This window comes from Aspergillus foveolatus (assembly GCF_047715535.1).
Source record: "Aspergillus foveolatus strain CBS 279.81 unplaced genomic scaffold BDW70scaffold_62, whole genome shotgun sequence".
NCBI lineage: Eukaryota > Fungi > Ascomycota > Eurotiomycetes > Eurotiales > Aspergillaceae > Aspergillus > Aspergillus foveolatus.
This window is the reverse complement of record NW_027396126.1, coordinates 74,928-89,726: the sequence shown is the minus strand read 5'-3', so window position 1 is coordinate 89,726 and position 14,799 is coordinate 74,928. Positions and strand designations below refer to the sequence as shown.

At 50.5% G+C, this 14,799-nt stretch overlaps 5 protein-coding genes and 1 non-coding gene across 6 annotated transcripts; 3 read left to right on the top strand and 3 right to left on the bottom strand.

Annotated features, from left to right (window-relative positions):
* Positions 1-622: 622 nt before the first annotated feature.
* On the top strand, positions 623-693 carry BDW70DRAFT_t156. Its single transcript has one exon. It is a non-coding gene; the product is annotated as a tRNA-Gly (tRNA).
* Positions 673-1,153, top strand: BDW70DRAFT_105017 (uncharacterized protein). The gene has a single exon (XM_073734379.1). It carries the CDS (start codon positions 823-825, stop codon positions 1,072-1,074), a length of 252 nt encoding a protein of 83 aa, XP_073592717.1. The 5' UTR covers positions 673-822; the 3' UTR covers positions 1,075-1,153.
* Positions 1,154-1,232: 79 nt separating this feature from the next.
* Positions 1,233-3,991, bottom strand: BDW70DRAFT_163102 (putative GTPase activating protein (Evi5); the record flags this gene model as incomplete). The annotated part of the gene is made up of 4 exons (XM_073741243.1): positions 1,233-2,529; positions 2,574-2,930; positions 2,976-3,586; positions 3,638-3,991. 4 exons carry the CDS (start codon positions 3,989-3,991, stop codon positions 1,233-1,235), a joined length of 2,619 nt encoding a protein of 872 aa, XP_073592716.1.
* A 1,574-nt stretch (positions 3,992-5,565) lies between these two features.
* BDW70DRAFT_105007 (DNA topoisomerase 2) lies at positions 5,566-11,221 on the top strand. The gene is made up of 4 exons (XM_073734378.1): positions 5,566-5,918; positions 5,979-6,266; positions 6,322-9,294; positions 9,355-11,221. The coding sequence occupies exons 1-4, from the start codon at positions 5,841-5,843 to the stop codon at positions 11,143-11,145; spliced, it is 5,130 nt and encodes a 1,709-aa protein (XP_073592715.1). The 5' UTR covers positions 5,566-5,840; the 3' UTR covers positions 11,146-11,221.
* A 392-nt stretch (positions 11,222-11,613) lies between these two features.
* On the bottom strand, positions 11,614-13,995 carry BDW70DRAFT_170934 (putative APSES transcription factor Xbp1; the record flags this gene model as incomplete). Its single annotated transcript, XM_073743065.1, has 4 exons — positions 11,614-13,291; positions 13,345-13,429; positions 13,476-13,591; positions 13,650-13,995. 4 exons carry the CDS (start codon positions 13,993-13,995, stop codon positions 11,988-11,990), a joined length of 1,851 nt encoding a protein of 616 aa, XP_073592714.1. The 3' UTR covers positions 11,614-11,987.
* A 6-nt stretch (positions 13,996-14,001) lies between these two features.
* BDW70DRAFT_142674 (uncharacterized protein) lies at positions 14,002-14,489 on the bottom strand. The gene has a single exon (XM_073737969.1). The coding sequence runs from the start codon at positions 14,463-14,465 to the stop codon at positions 14,205-14,207; it is 261 nt and encodes an 86-aa protein (XP_073592713.1). The 5' UTR covers positions 14,466-14,489; the 3' UTR covers positions 14,002-14,204.
* Positions 14,490-14,799: the final 310 nt, after the last annotated feature.

The window sequence follows — 14,799 nt, the reverse complement described above, 5'->3', positions numbered from 1 at the left end:
ATGACTGGTGGGGATGCTACGACACATAACCCTAGCGCCTAAGCAGCCACGGAATCAGGCAAGGAAACGAAGTACGGGCGCTAGTTTATTGATTCACAGTTATATGTACATTTACATTGGTGCCTGGTTATAGTATGTACTAGATTGCTAGCTTCAAGGGGCAGGGACGTTGCTCCTGGGTTTAGCACTCGTGAAATTGGCCTATTTCAGTCTACCTACAGGGTCTGTGAAAGGGAATACTCGACCAGCCGCTTGCATGTATAGCGCGACTCTTACACAGTATCAGCTGAGGCAGACGCTTTTTGGCTGGCAAGTGATACCAAGTTTAGCTAAACTAGAAAGGTGTGACTGGTAAAGCGCTTAGAGTATCTTTCTTGAGGCATCTACCTCCACCGGAATCGTAGCGCCTATTAAATGTTGGTAAAGAGTACCGTAATAATACGTTTAAAAGCCGAATGGCGTCCAAAAAACCACTTGGTAAAGAAAACTAGATATCTGATGGCTGCGAGTCATGACATGGCAGGCTCAACGGTTCGAAGTAGATGTCAAAAGTGGAAAGATCGGTCATTAATCATGATATTTGAGTAATGTATTAAAAGATACCTCGTTCTCTCAACGAGTAGCATCATTGGTCTAGTGGTAGAATTCATCGTTGCCATCGATGAGGCCCGTGTTCGATTCACGGATGATGCATATCACTTTTTTGCTTTTTATTTTTCTGCCTCTCAACCTCCAGCTAATTGCCACAAACGCCAATTGGGCAGTTCTCATCTTTGCACTCAGCAGATGATTTACGCTCTACCCAAGTACATGGACAGGTGAATGGACGGCAGTAATAACCAAGGCCAGACTCCGCTGTCTTGTGCCGCGCGATGTCAACTAAAGAAGGGCAAACTTCAAACAGAACTTGGCGAGGTTGAGAAAGTGGTTGAGGTCCTGCTTGAGTGGGGCTTTCCAAAGGTGGAAGATGTTCAGATATCAACGCCCCTGTCGCGGGCAGAAATGCGTCTTCCTGAAGGTCATGAGGCGTTGATTCTACTGCAGGAAGCTGATAATTGTGCTTGCACGCATTGACCTGCCACAGCCCAAACAGATTAGATGTACATCAGCCTAGAGTCAGGAGAACGAACGCAGTTGGAACTTTTGCAGACCACCTAGATCGAATTCAAGAGCCGTGAATCTATGTACTTGTACAGTATCGTACGCCATCTATGCAAGAAATTTAGATCGAACTACCTCCCCCACCCACTAAAGAACCCACCTGATGTCGTTGGGGCCTCGGTGTAGGTCTTTGAAAGACCCGGATTCGGCGGTACCCCAAGCAGCGAATTCCGGTTCTCTGTCGTTGAAGATCGTGTCAAACCACGCCCCTGTCCTCCCATCATTTTCCGTAATGAGTCCAGCTTCGCCTTAACCTCTTCCAGCTCCTGTTTAGCGACCGCCTCTGCTGTCTTTGCATTTACCAGCTCTAAGAGCAGCGCCTCATCACCCGGTGGTTTGTTGTTTTCTGTGGATAGAACGGTTTGCAGGCCAAGACTGCTGCTCCGTTTATTGAAAGTGGCGGGTTGAGTGCTCTTTTGTGAAGCGGACCGAGCAAGTTTGAGTTCGCGGAGTCCGCCCGAGCAGAAGCTTTCACCATGATCGCTTGTCGGCGAGCCGTATGACTCTGGGGGCGTATCGGGGGTTTTGGTTTTGATGGAGCGAAGCTCACGCACGGTGCGCTCCAGCCGCTGACGATCACGGTACCCGTCCTGGATACGGCCGCGTGCTTCGCGGAGTTGTTCGCGGAGCGAGGCCGCTTCCTGCTCCTGTTCGTCGATGCGCCGGGTGAGGTCGAGACATCGGCCGGCTTCAACGGAGTACATGTTCTTCCATCGCTCGAGGTCGTCACGCAGTTGATGCTTGGTTTGATCGATAGATGTGCGCCTGGCTGAATCTACCGTTGCGAACTTTTCTTCTGCTTTGTTGAGGAGTTCTGATGGTGCAGCGTCTGCGTTGGTTTCTTTGATAAACTCGAGCATTGATCGGGCGAGTGCTTGGTCTTCCTCACGCTCCTCGCGCTCACGTTGCAGTTCGCGCGAAAGGTCTGCCTGTTGACGCTGTAGGTCGCTGAGTGCCATCAAGAGGTCTTCGATTTGGCTGTGAAGATCGCGGTCTTTGTTATGAGACATAGCGGATTTCGCTCGTGGTTTCTGAGCCTCAACTGAGAGTTCAGTTGGTGCTGTGCTGGCGTCCGACGTCGACTCGACCGAGTTAAGCGTCGAGGCCATACTTTGCTTGGAGGTTGACCGCCGGAGATTGTTATTAGGGTTGAGATTGATTGATTTGACGGACGTGTGAGGGCCAGAGCCGGCCCAGAACCGGCCAAGGAATCGAGAAGCTGCGGCCTGCATTTGGGGAAAGGAGATACCGGTAGGAACCCCTTGGGACTGGTTGTAACTGGCCTCCAGTGCCTGAAGGCTTTCTTTGGTAACAAGAGTGGTTAGAGAAACAAAGTCGTTAACGAAATCGTCGGCGTCAAAAGCGTAGCTATACTGGTCAGTGAGACTCGTGCATTTTAGGACAAAACTTACGTATCCCAGAGACTTCTAGAAAGCAGCAGTTGCATGACATCTTCAAACTCTGAACAGCCCATGATCTTCTTCTCGTTGCGCTTCATCAGCGAGAGCGCGACACGCATCAAAGTCTCGCAGGCGCCTTCCAAGAAGATGACATCGTAGATCCGAAGGAGCATCGGCATAGGGCAAGAGACAGCAAAGAACGACAGGAACCACTGCGAGACATAGACAGGCTCGACACTGAGTGTCTCTAAATGTTCGAAGAGGGCGGGTCGAAGGCGAGAGAGGAGATTCTGGAATTGGTACACGCGGAGGTGCAGACCTGACAGGTCAGGCAGATAACAGGTCCGCAAATCATAATGGTCCATAAGCCTGGAACTATTAGCACGATTCCTTCGACGATACAGGTCAACTCACCGCACAAGCACGCAGAATGCTTCTGCATCCGTCATGTGCATCAACAATGGCCCAACCACAAAGCCCAAGCCTTGGCAGTAGCCTATCTTCGTGTCATAGAGACTGAAGCATTTGAGCACACGGCCAAGCATTCGCTGCCCTTCGCCATTTGGATCGCGAAACATCTCAACATTGGGAAAGCTACGGCCAATATCCTTCCCGATTAATCCCTCATACGGACTAGTCTCGCCGCATAGCTTCTGGTACTCGGTTAATAGCGAAGGATCCCTTGCGCCCGACAAGCTCGGCCAGACGACACCGCGCAAAGGAGGGGGAATTCCGCCTCTAATCTTATTCGACGTCAACGTCGGAAGTCGCTGCACTGTTTGCGGATAGTCTGCAACGAGCGCGGCCCAGAATTCGAGTTCCGTCATTGGCGGAGGTGGAAGTTGTGAAATCCGGAGAGAGGATCGTGGGTCCTCGTCGATCAAGCGCTTGATCTGGTGCAGGGACTGCGATCGAGACGGACGCTGTTGCGCCTGCTGGGCGGCAACCCTGGCAAGACCAGATTTCGGGTTCGTAACCAGGGCATTGTTCTCTTGCTCCAGGCGAGCCAATAACAGGGCAGTTGTCTATGAATGTCAATTCTATCCCTCCCCCCATACCATTTTCTCCAGACATACCTCATCAGATGCCTCCATCCGAGGCTCCTGCTCCTCTGTTTTCTCCAGCTCTTCCCAGTCCACCGCATCACCTTCAGGCCCATCCGGCCGGTCAGTTTCTTCACTGATACGCGCCCGAGCGAGTTCCGATCCTAAATCCGGTTTTGCAGACGTGGGTGTGGTTTTCGGGCTGATCTCATCGTCGGAATGTGTCGTGGCGTGCACAGGGGTCTGAGGAATCTCAAGGGTCCGCCAGTCGGGCTGAGTGTCTTCTGAGTTCGAGGACAGAGGCACGGTCACCATCGAATCGGTTTGGTGAGCCGTACGGACCGAGTCTGAACTAGGGCGTGACGGGGTCTGCTCAGATCGTTCCATTGTCGCTAGTCTTCTCTCAACCAAGGGTTCAATGGGCCTCGTCGATCAAATCGAGGGGTGAAACGCGAGGGTTGGAGGGGTCAAATTCGGAAGTCGCGATCTGATCGGGAAGTTGCCGGTGGGAATTGGACGACAGACAGCGGCATCGCTCGTAGGCGTAGAGGCGAGTGGTGACTCAATTCGAAGTTGAAGGAGAAACGAGGAGGAAACGGCGCGAGTTGGAAGCAGTATGGTAAGGTTAGTAACTTAAGTGGTGGTTAGTCTGGTGGCTCCTAAGTGGGCTTCACTCAGGGGGTGTTGTCCTGATTGGGACTCCACCAGGTCTCGCCCTGGCGATCGTCAAATTATTATCAGAGCGACAATACTAGCGTGTACTGAGACTCAGTTTATTATTCTATGTCTAAGGAGAGTATATTAAGGGATGTTCTGTAGTGCTGCTTCCTATTTAGACGTTGGCCATGTAGAAGAGGGCAGGATCGTGAGCTCCAATAGACTCCCCCTGATCTCCGCACAGAACACAACAGTACAACCATGGAACCTGAAACTGGGTGTCTGGGACACCGGAGCCCCTCAGGAACCGCCAAAGAACTCAAAATACACGAGGAGACCATGGCTTCTTGAAAGTGCATATGTCATGATGTAAAAAGGATATTGACAGACCTCGCTCCAGGGGCAAGGTACCGAGTCCACTTAGGAGAAGGGTTCTAGCGGCCTCCAATCCGCCCTTCGAAATCAGCTGTAATGTAATATAACGTCGCATGACCGTTTGAGCCTTAATGGAGGGTTCAGAGCACGGCTACTGAGTGGACATGTAATCTATCGGGATTTGTTGATTGGCTCGCATGAAATAGATTACACTCCGACATACCGCTGCATACCGACATTTTGAAACAAAGCCCCCCAATGTATAACAAGTCAAAACTGGCAGCAGAAGTACGTCACGACAATTTCCTATCCAGTGGTGTAGATGCAGTATAACGCTGGACACTAGCATCTTGCATAGCAGTGGAGAAGTAGTACCATATACATGTTACCCTATATATAGAGCAGATGGTAGTCAGTCTGTATTTGAAGCACCTGGGTATAACTAATATATACTTGAAGCACAATTATATATATTTTCCATAGCAACTCCGCCCATCACCGATAGAAACTCATCCGATAGGTGAAGCTTACTTGAGAGAGCTCACCAGTTCAAGGACAGAAATGGAACACAGTTGCCGCGTAAAATGTGCCAGGTTTGTTGACTGCGACTGCTCGAACTGAGCAAATGCTCTGTTGATATGGCTCTTTGTTGCCCGAGAGATCGCACAGTACACTGCGACCACTGTCCCCTGTACTCGAATCAGCCCCTTTGTATTGAGAAATCAAGGTGGCTTTGCTTCAGCTGATGCTCATCACGCGTCTCATCAGCTTCCAAGATCTCGAGCGTTAAGTATAACTGTTAAGAGTGCTAAGAATAGCAGAACCCCGCTTGTGTGTTTTGGTCGCGCATACCCTTTTAGGATGGTCTGTTATGAGTTTTCCCTATTCGGGTGCGGAGCGGGGTAACTGATGATCCGGTCAGAAACCATCCACTACTTGTGAGGCCTTCGGGCGCAGGTTTCAACTTAGCGCGTCGCCAACAAATCGTCAACACAACATTCATCGAGACCGTGGAGGAGGCGCTGTGGTTTCTTTCGCTCTTTACCCCCCTCCTCGCCAAAGGAGTCCTCGCGTGGGACGCGACCTCTTTGTCTCCAATTTGCCTTTGTTCCCTCTTTCTTGTCACTCATTGCCCTCCCGTTATCCGGTTACCCTGCATCTGATTTACCCCAAGGCTCCTGCGTATTAACGCCCTCGAGCCACCATGAGCGACGACGACTCTTTAATGGGCTCCGTCTTCTCCGACGACGGCAGCTCCGACTTCATGCCCGACGAAGCACCAGTACGCATAAATATCCTCAATGCTCCGCAATAATATTTGCTAATTGCGATTGACTACTAGAAGCCCAAGAAGGCCGTGAAGAAAGCAGCCCCCAAGAAAGCGCCAGCAAAGAAAGCAGCTGCGAAGCCGAGGAAGAAGGCCAAGGCCGACAGCGAAGACGAGATGTCGGATCCCGATGACCCCCTAGACGCGGACTCCGTGCTCTCGCAAACACCACCGAAGAAGGCCCCAGCGGCTGCGACCAAGAAGAGCGGCTCCAAACCGCTCGCCGATGTCGAAAACGAATCGATCCCAATTGACGATGTGGATGCATCCGAGGAAGTAAAAGCGTCTAGCAAATACCAAAAGGTAAGGAGTCGCGCTGAAGGCCCTAAAGAGCCGTGCACTGACGGTTGCTACCTAGTTGAATCTCCGTGAACATATCACCATCCGCCCGGACTCATATATCGGCTCAGTTGAGCGGACCACACAGGAAATGTGGGTGTACAATTCCGAGATTGACGGGATGGAGTTTCGGGAAGTCTCCTACGTTCCCGGTTTATACAAAATCTTCGACGAAATTGTCGTCAACGCGGCCGATAATAAGCAGAATGACGATAACATGGACGAGATTCGAGTAACTTACAGCCGTGAGACCAATGAAATCAGTGTTTGGAACAACGGTAAAGGTATTCCGGTGGAAATGCACGAAGAGCACGGAATGTACATCCCTCAGCTGATTTTCGGTAATCTTTTGACGTCCTCCAACTATGACGATGCCAAGGAGAAAATCACTGGTGGTCGTAACGGTTTCGGTGCTAAGCTTTGTAACGTCTTTTCCACCGAGTTCACAGTCGAAACCCAGGATTCGAAACAGAAGAAACGATACCTCCAGACTTGGACAGACAACATGCAAACTGTGGGCAAACCTAAAATCACCGCTGCTAAGGGATCCGACTTCACTAGGGTAACCTTCAAGGCCGACTTTCCCAGGTTTGGCATGGATGGCATCGATGACGATTTTGAGGCGCTTATCAAGCGACGAGTCTATGATCTGGCTGGTACCACGGGCGTGACGGTCAAGCTGAATGGAACCCGTTTGCCCGTCCGGACTTTCAAGAAGTACATGGAAATGTACACAAAAGCCATCCGTCGAGAGCGCGGTGATGACGACTCCAAGAACGATCCAATCATCACTTGCTCTCCTCATCCTTACTGGGAAATAGGATTTGCCGTGTCTGATGGTTCTTTCAAACAGGTCTCGTTCGTCAACTCCATCGCCACGACATCCGGAGGCACCCACGTAAACTACATTGCGGACCAGATTGCCGGTAAACTGTCCGAATCCCTCAAAAAGAATAAAAAGGGGACAGGTTCAATCCTGAAGCCGGCGCAGATTCGGAATTACTGCTTCCTTTTTGTCAATGCCAAGATTGTCAACCCGGCTTTTAGCTCACAAACGAAGGAGCAGTTGACGACTAAGCAGACTCAGTTCGGAAGCAAGCCAATCCTTGACGAGTCTTTCCTCAAGAAAGTTGCCAACTCCGGTGTTCTGGATTCCCTCAAGAGGTTTGCTGACCACAAGGCCGACTTGATGCTTAAGAAGTCTGACGGCGGTCGGCGAAGTCGCATGAACAACCCAAAGTTGACCGACGCAAACCGGGCAGGTACCAAAGATGGCTACAAATGTACCCTCATTTTGACGGAAGGAGAGTCTGCCAAGGGTTTGGCTATGGCCGGCCGTGCTGTGGTCGGTGCAGATCTTTTTGGTGTCTATCCGCTCCGTGGAAAGATGCTTAATGTGCGAGATGCCTCCTTTGATCAAATTTCCAAAAACGAAGAAATTCAAAGCATCAAAAACTTCATGGGTTTACAGCACAAGAAAGAATACACAGATACGAAAGGGCTTCGCTACGGTCATTTGATGATCATGACTGATCAGGATCACGATGGTAGCCATATCAAGGGCTTACTCATCAACTTCCTTGAAGCTCAATTTCCGAGTTTGCTGAAAATTCCCGAGTTTTTGATTGAGTTCATTACGCCCATTGTCAAAGTCTGGAAAGGCGACATCAAAGACCCGACAAAGCAACACTCATTCTTCACTATCCAGGAGTACAATGCTTGGAAGGAAAAGCATGGTCACGAGCGCGGATGGGAGCACAAGTACTACAAGGGTCTGGGTACCAGTAGTACCGAGGAGGCCCAGGAGTACTTCCGTGATCTCGACCGACACCTGAAGGAGTTCCATGTCATGCAAGACAAAGAGCATGAACTTATTGAGCTTGCCTTTTCCAAGAAGAAAGTCGAGGAGCGCAAAGAATGGCTCCGCCAATATAATCCCGACACGTTCATGGATCACTCGGTGGCTAAAATCAGTTACACTGATTTTATCAATAATGAGCTGATCCAGTTCAGTATGGCTGATAACTTGCGATCAATCCCATCGATGGTTGATGGCATGAAACCTGGTCAACGAAAAGTCATGTACACGGTTATGAAGCGTAACATCAAAAAGGATGTGAAGGTGCTTGACCTTACTGGTCAAGTTTTCAGTTTGACTGCGTACCATCACGGTGATGCCTCCATGCATCAGACCATCATTGGTTTGGCACAAGACTTTGTCGGATCGAATAACGTTAATACCCTGGAGCCCAGTGGTAACTTCGGTAGTCGTCTGAAAGGTGGTGCTGATGCCTCCAGTGCCCGTTACATTCACACTCGACTTTCTCCATTCGCCCGCAAAATCTTTCACCCGCATGACGACCCCATTCTTAAATACTTAGAGGATGATGGTAAAGAAATTGAACCATGGGTATATGTCCCCGTTGTCCCAATGATTCTCATCAACGGCGCAGACGGTATCGGCACAGGTTGGAGCACTTCGATCCCGAACTATAATCCAGAGGACATCGTCGATAACCTGAAGCGGATGATAAGGGGTGAAGAAATAAAGCCAATGCAGCCCTGGTTCAAGGGCTTCAAAGGTGAAGTCACTCAGCTGGGGCCCGACAAATACAAGTTCAGTGGTCTCATTAAGCAAATCTCGGACAAGGAGCTGGAAGTTACGGAACTCCCAATTCGGACATGGACGCAAGACTTTATTAATAAGCTTGAAGAAATGATCAAGGCCGACAAGGCACCCTCTCTGATTAAGGACTACAAGGACTACAACACCAATTCTGACGTTCATCTCGTTCTTCAGTTGGACGAGAAGAATGTGAAGGAGCCTCTGACGCAGGAGCTCTTGGAGGAAAAATTCAAGCTCTCCAAGACAATTGCAACTACAAATTTGGTTGCCTTCAATGCCGAAGGTCAGATGACCAAATACCCTAACGTCGAGGCTATCCTGGAGGAGTTCTATAGGCTTCGGCTAAAGTTCTATGGAAAACGCAAAGTCAGTACATCCTGTTCGCCTTTCCTCGTACAGAAGTGCCAATGCTAACATCCTACTCAGCAACACCAACTCGACCAACTCCAGATTGAACTCGAGAAGCTGACCAACCAGGCACGATTTGTCCAGATGATCATCGACGGAGATTTGGTTGTTTCCAAGAAGAAGAAGAGTGTCCTTGTCAAGGAGTTGGACAACTTGGGTTTTAAGAGATTCAACAAAACTGCCGACGCCGCTAAGGCTGGTGAAACCGAGAAGGTCATTGAAGCGTCGGAAGACGAGGACACTGAAGCTCAGGACGATACGCAGGACCTTGCTCATGCCTTTGATTATCTCTTGGGAATGGCCATTTGGTCGTTGACTCAGGAGCGAGTAGAAAAGTTGCGCCGCCAGATTGGCGAGAAGGAGCACGAGATTGACGAATTGATTAAGTTGTCAAGTGAAGATATCTGGCTGCGCGACCTCGATGAATTTATCAATGAGTGGCGATTTCAGCTTGCTGAAACAGACCGCCGCCGTCGTGGCCAACAGAAGAAGGGCCGCCGAGTCTCTACGAAACTTGCGACGGCAGCCCGTGCTGTAGGCGGGAAGAAGCGCAAGGCTGCCGGGGATGATTCGGATGACGACTTTGTTGTTTCAAAGTCCAAGAAAAAAGCAGCGGCAAAAAAGACCGAGCCGGCAGGCGGAATCATGAGCTTCTTAAAGAAGGCACCGAAACCAGAGCCCGCCGCCAATGATTCAGATAGCGATTCAGATTTTGACTTTGGTGTTGAAGAAGTCATGCCGAAGAAGAGCAGGGGCCCCGCGAAAGCGTCCCCACAACCAAAGGATGAGGACGGCGATCTCGATATGGAAGCCTCGGAAGTTGAAGTCGCTCCCAAAAAGAGTCGCGGCCCTCCTAAGGCAGCCCCCAAGGCGGCAGCGAAGCTGAAAGATGAAGACAAAGATGAGGACGAGCCCAAGGCAAAGCCAGTAACAAAGAGGGGCCGACCAGCCAAACCAAAGCCTAAGGATGATGCCAGCGACGGTCTTGATGACGACGAATTCATGGAAATCGCCAAAGCTGAAGCCGCCAAGACCGCGGCCCCTCGTGCTGGCCGCAAGGCTGCACCAAAGTATGCACTGGATGACTCGGACAGTGACAACGGCGATGACTTGCTTGGCGATGTCAGCAAGATGGTTAAGGGCATTGGTGGCGCCGCTGGAGGATCTGCCACGGACTCGCGACAACTTTTTTCAGAACTCTCGCGACCTGGTAGCAGCACAGGCCTGCCCACTAATTCCAAGACTTCCAGGTTCGATAATGATTTTGATGCGGACGAAACCGACTACAGCAAGCTCATCCCTCAAAACTCCCCGCGCCGTTCCCTTCAGGTTAAGCCCAAGGACGTGAAGGTGTCAGAGAGTATCGACTTGGACGACGAAGAAGACAAGCCTATCAAGCCTACTAAGACTAAGGCTGCTCCAAAGGCTAAGGCTGCGCCAGCTCCAAAGGCAGGCACAGGTAAAGGCCGCGGCCGTCCAAAGAAGGATGCCACGGCCGCTGCTTCTTCCCTCAAACAGACAACTCTGTCGCCAGCAGCCAAGGCATATGCGTCCAAGCAAGCAAAGGGGGCCTCTACAGCATCCAAGAAGAAGACACTGATGGACGACTCAGAGGATGATATTGATGCCATGGCTAATGACATCCTTGACTCTCCGGTCGGCATTAGAGATGAAGCTCCTGCTCCTCCGCGCAGCACAGCTAGTCGACCGTCGCGACGCACGACCACGAAGAAGAGTTACGTGATTGAGGATGACGACAGTGAAGACGGAGCGGATAATCAGGATGATTCGTTTGACCTGTCGGACTAAGCGTGGTTTCCCTTTCATTTTAGTCGATTGAGATTTCTCGGGACGTTGATCGTTCTCAGCCTTGTGCTTCACTCTGTCTTTATTCCGTTACCTTTTCGGTATCTATTCAAGTTTACAGGTTTAAGGAATTCAATGTTTATAGTCTCTCGACCGTACTCGCCGCGATCCACCATGGAACCTCTAGATAAATGTATGGTAGATGTGGGTGGACTAGTGATTGCACGCCATGTCGCGTTCGAGCCGGAGCTTCACTTGCTTTACGCAAGTTACACGACAGTAGGCAGCCAACTGCTCTGCCCAAAATAGCTACAACGTAGTACAGGGGCGTTTCTAATCTGTAACCTACGACGGCGACGACGACCACCGCCACCGCTACTATTACTACATACATGAAGCGATTGAAATGAGATAGGAACCATCATATTCGGACAAAACTATAATCACAGACTTATTGAAGTAAAGACTTATTGAAGTGAACAAACCATCTCTACCCAAAACAAAAGAAATGGAATGAAATCAAAAGCAAGTGCAGCTATCCACGGAATGGATAGGTGCTTTGCAGTTACAATAGAACTGAATCTCAAACTCCATGCAGTCTATAGTATTCCACTGTCCGATTCGTTTTCCTCGTGAGGGTACGGTAGGTTAAACAGAGAAAAGTATGCATAAGAAATAAACGGAGGTCAGGAATAAGGAGCTTAGAATGAATGTGAAGTTGTTTGAGGTAGAGTAGTAGCTTGGTGTTTGTTGCCATACAGTAACCTAGGCAGAGTAACAGTGAGGAGGGAGGTGTATGCAGTTCATGTAAGACTGAGAAAATGTTCGGCAAAGGGAGACCGAAGTCAAGCTGACGCCCGGCGTCTCTTTTGTCCCGACCCAGTAGAAGGATTGTGGTTGAGCCTGATACCAAAGAAAGAACCCTTGAGGCTGTCCTTGACGCCGCTGTCGAGGCTACGCCCACATCCGAGTCTGTTGTGGGTATCGACATCAACGTCACTGCTCGTTGCATCATGTAAGAGACTTATAAGGGCATGGGCGGCTGTCATCTCGCACATGAGTCTGGCGTTTGATGATCTCTGTGCGTGTTTTCGTGCTCGTCGAGGGGTCTCGATATCAGCATGCTCTTGATGATTGACTCTCCTTCCCTGTCCCCGTCTTCGATCTCTAGCTCCAGCTGTTGCTATTCTCTTTGCCGCACGGTAGTCAAGCATCTCTTCGTCTGTGTCTCGGTAGGATTCGTCGTCAACATCACGGCATGGGCGATTGCGACCGTTAGCAGCAAAGACTAAGCTGGCGCTGCTACTCGTATTTGAGGAGACAGTTGACGAGGTAGATGATTCGTCAGACGAGCTGAGCTCGAAGTCAAGATCGTGTTCATGTCCAGGGTCTGTCTCGGCGTCTGCGTCGATGTCGCTCTCTTCCATTGAGGAACTGAGGCCGGTATTGTCTCTTCCCCTCATTGTGATGGGGGTGGCGGTAGATGGCACGGAGCTGGGGATTACTCTTGTTCCTGATATTTCTGAGGCCCTTTCTATTCGTGCCCTTGCAACTGAGGCAGACGAGGAAAGAGAAGCGAGAAGTTCATGTGGTGAACGGAGGAAGTTTGTGGACGAAGAGGAAGGATAAGTATCCGTGCTGCGAGGCGTATTCACTGGCGTAAATGAGCTCCGAATCGGACTCTCGGGGGAAACGCAGTATGGTTCTGTGCCGCTGCTGTAGTACTCCACCTCCGGTGAGGAGCCGTATCCGACCAAGGACGTATTAGTTGACGGAGACGTTTTGCTGCGGTGGTGATGGTAGCGGTGAGATTTTGGGAGGATGTGCCGGCCCAGGGCTACTCTGTTCCTTTCCAGGTCTTGGTCCGTCCTGTCTATGTCTGGGGCGGAGCTAGGACGCAGGACGTAGTCTGCCCTGAGCGAGTTTGTAGCTGAGCACCGGAGCTCGAGCATACGGTAGAGATTTGCCTTTTCAGTCGCGATTCGGACGATGCCTGGGTCGATGACCATCCGACCGAATCGAGCGCGGTCGTCAGGGTGAATGCAGAGGTCTGGGAAGTTGTCGCCGAAGAGCGGAGTGAGTGCGAAGCGGATCTTCCAGCAGAACGTTGCTGCTACGGCTTTGGCGGCTTCGTAGGGCATCCAGTACCCTAAGAAGACGCGTTAGGATTATCAAAAGTGCTTGACGAGTGATGATTATTACCTTGTGCCGCAAGGGCGCCGCCTGTGATGCTGTGACAAATATCACGAAGCCCGGGGTTCTGGTTTAGCATCTTTGCTGGAGTTGTCTAATCTTGTCAGGTATTGTTTGGCCAATGAAGGGGTATGACATACCTTTGAATAGTCATTGCATTTGAAAAGATGTGTCGTTCGAACAAGGCCAATATTATAATCCCACATTACTGTCCACTGTTTTTCTTCTCCCGGGAGCTGGAACGTGTACTGAAAGACTGAGGAAGGTTTAGCTAGTATTTCAAGAGCTTTCCAGAATCTTGCTCGCAGGCTTACCCTCAAAGCTTTCTCGCCCTGTCCTTTCCTGAAACGATTTCTTGTCGCTGTTATACGGAATGTGCCTTGGATAGTCGGCAATATTGCCAAGAGGATGGATACGGAAGTCCTGATGGTGACAAGAAAACTTGCCGTCTCGGTCTTCGTAAGGAGGATAGCGCACCTCGCCTCTGGGTTTTCCACGCTGGAAGATCGGGGCATCTTTGGCCATCTTCTGTTTCTTCTGACGAGGAGAACGTAGCATGGCAGTGCTTGAGGAGATCGTCGGCGAAGGAGTGGGAAGAGGACAGCGATCCGAGCTGGGAAGGCTGGGAAGAGGATTGAGGAGAAACTGTATAGAAGCCATTTTATACGCGAGAACTTCTCCACCGTCACAGACGAAAGCGTCTTGCTGCTATGTCGGTGAGGTTGCCCGTCTGCGAATAATAGAGCGCCAGAGAAGGCCGCAATGCTCGGAAGGCAAGACAGAGGCCTGATTTATCTGCCTTGCGGATTCAGAAACTCTGATCGGTTTGACCGCCCTTGTCTGATTTAAGACACAGGGACCAAAGGATTCTAGAAGGTCTGGTGAGGTCTCAAGAGGAGGTGAGTTACAATGAATGAGGATGACAAAAAAAGGGCTATGGAGGATTGGCAGCGATGCACGAGCGTGTTTGAAGCCGACAGATAGCTAGGCGACCATGGAACTGGCGTAAGGCGAAGAAAGAGTGAAAATAGAGAAGGAAGGGAAGGGACATCAAAGATGAGAGGCAATCTCCCTTTTGTTGATAGGCTTGTTGAGTGAAAGGCTTTCCACGAGTGGATAGGTGACGGCATCTGGTCAAAAGCTGTCCAGATGGCTTCCCCTCCTCTCTGTTTGACCGATTGGGATATGGAAATGCAGGGTGTGAAATAGTCCTTCTCTTCGAGGGGCAGCGGTGAACCTAGGTCGTGAATCAAATACTTATTCTAGACACCCAGAATTGACGGATGTCTTGGATGGGGAAGCGTCCGGCATGAAATAACCTCACCGGTTCTTAGACCCAGGAACGCATCACGAGGCACACATCAAGAACGGGTCAAAGGGTGCTGGGCGATCTGCCATACTTCAACCCCAGTTTGAGTATAGTAGGTGCTCCCAAGGGCGTACCTGGGTACCCTGTTTTGCAAC

What these genes read in the sequence shown, in the direction of transcription:
- BDW70DRAFT_105007 (XM_073734378.1), top strand. Translation starts at nt 5,841, where the DNA reads ATGAGCGACGACGACTCTTTAATGGGCTCCGTCTTCTCCGACGACGGC. An exon ending in TCATGCCCGACGAAGCACCA is followed by an intron (nt 5,919 to 5,978) that starts GTACGCATAAAT and finishes ATTGACTACTAG; the next exon opens with AAGCCCAAGAAGGCCGTGAA. An exon ending in CGTCTAGCAAATACCAAAAG is followed by an intron (nt 6,267 to 6,321) that starts GTAAGGAGTCGC and finishes GTTGCTACCTAG; the next exon opens with TTGAATCTCCGTGAACATAT.
- BDW70DRAFT_105017 (XM_073734379.1), top strand. Translation starts at nt 823, where the DNA reads ATGGACGGCAGTAATAACCAAGGCCAGACTCCGCTGTCTTGTGCCGCG.
- BDW70DRAFT_142674 (XM_073737969.1), bottom strand. Translation starts at nt 14,465, where the DNA reads ATGCCGTCACCTATCCACTCGTGGAAAGCCTTTCACTCAACAAGCCTA.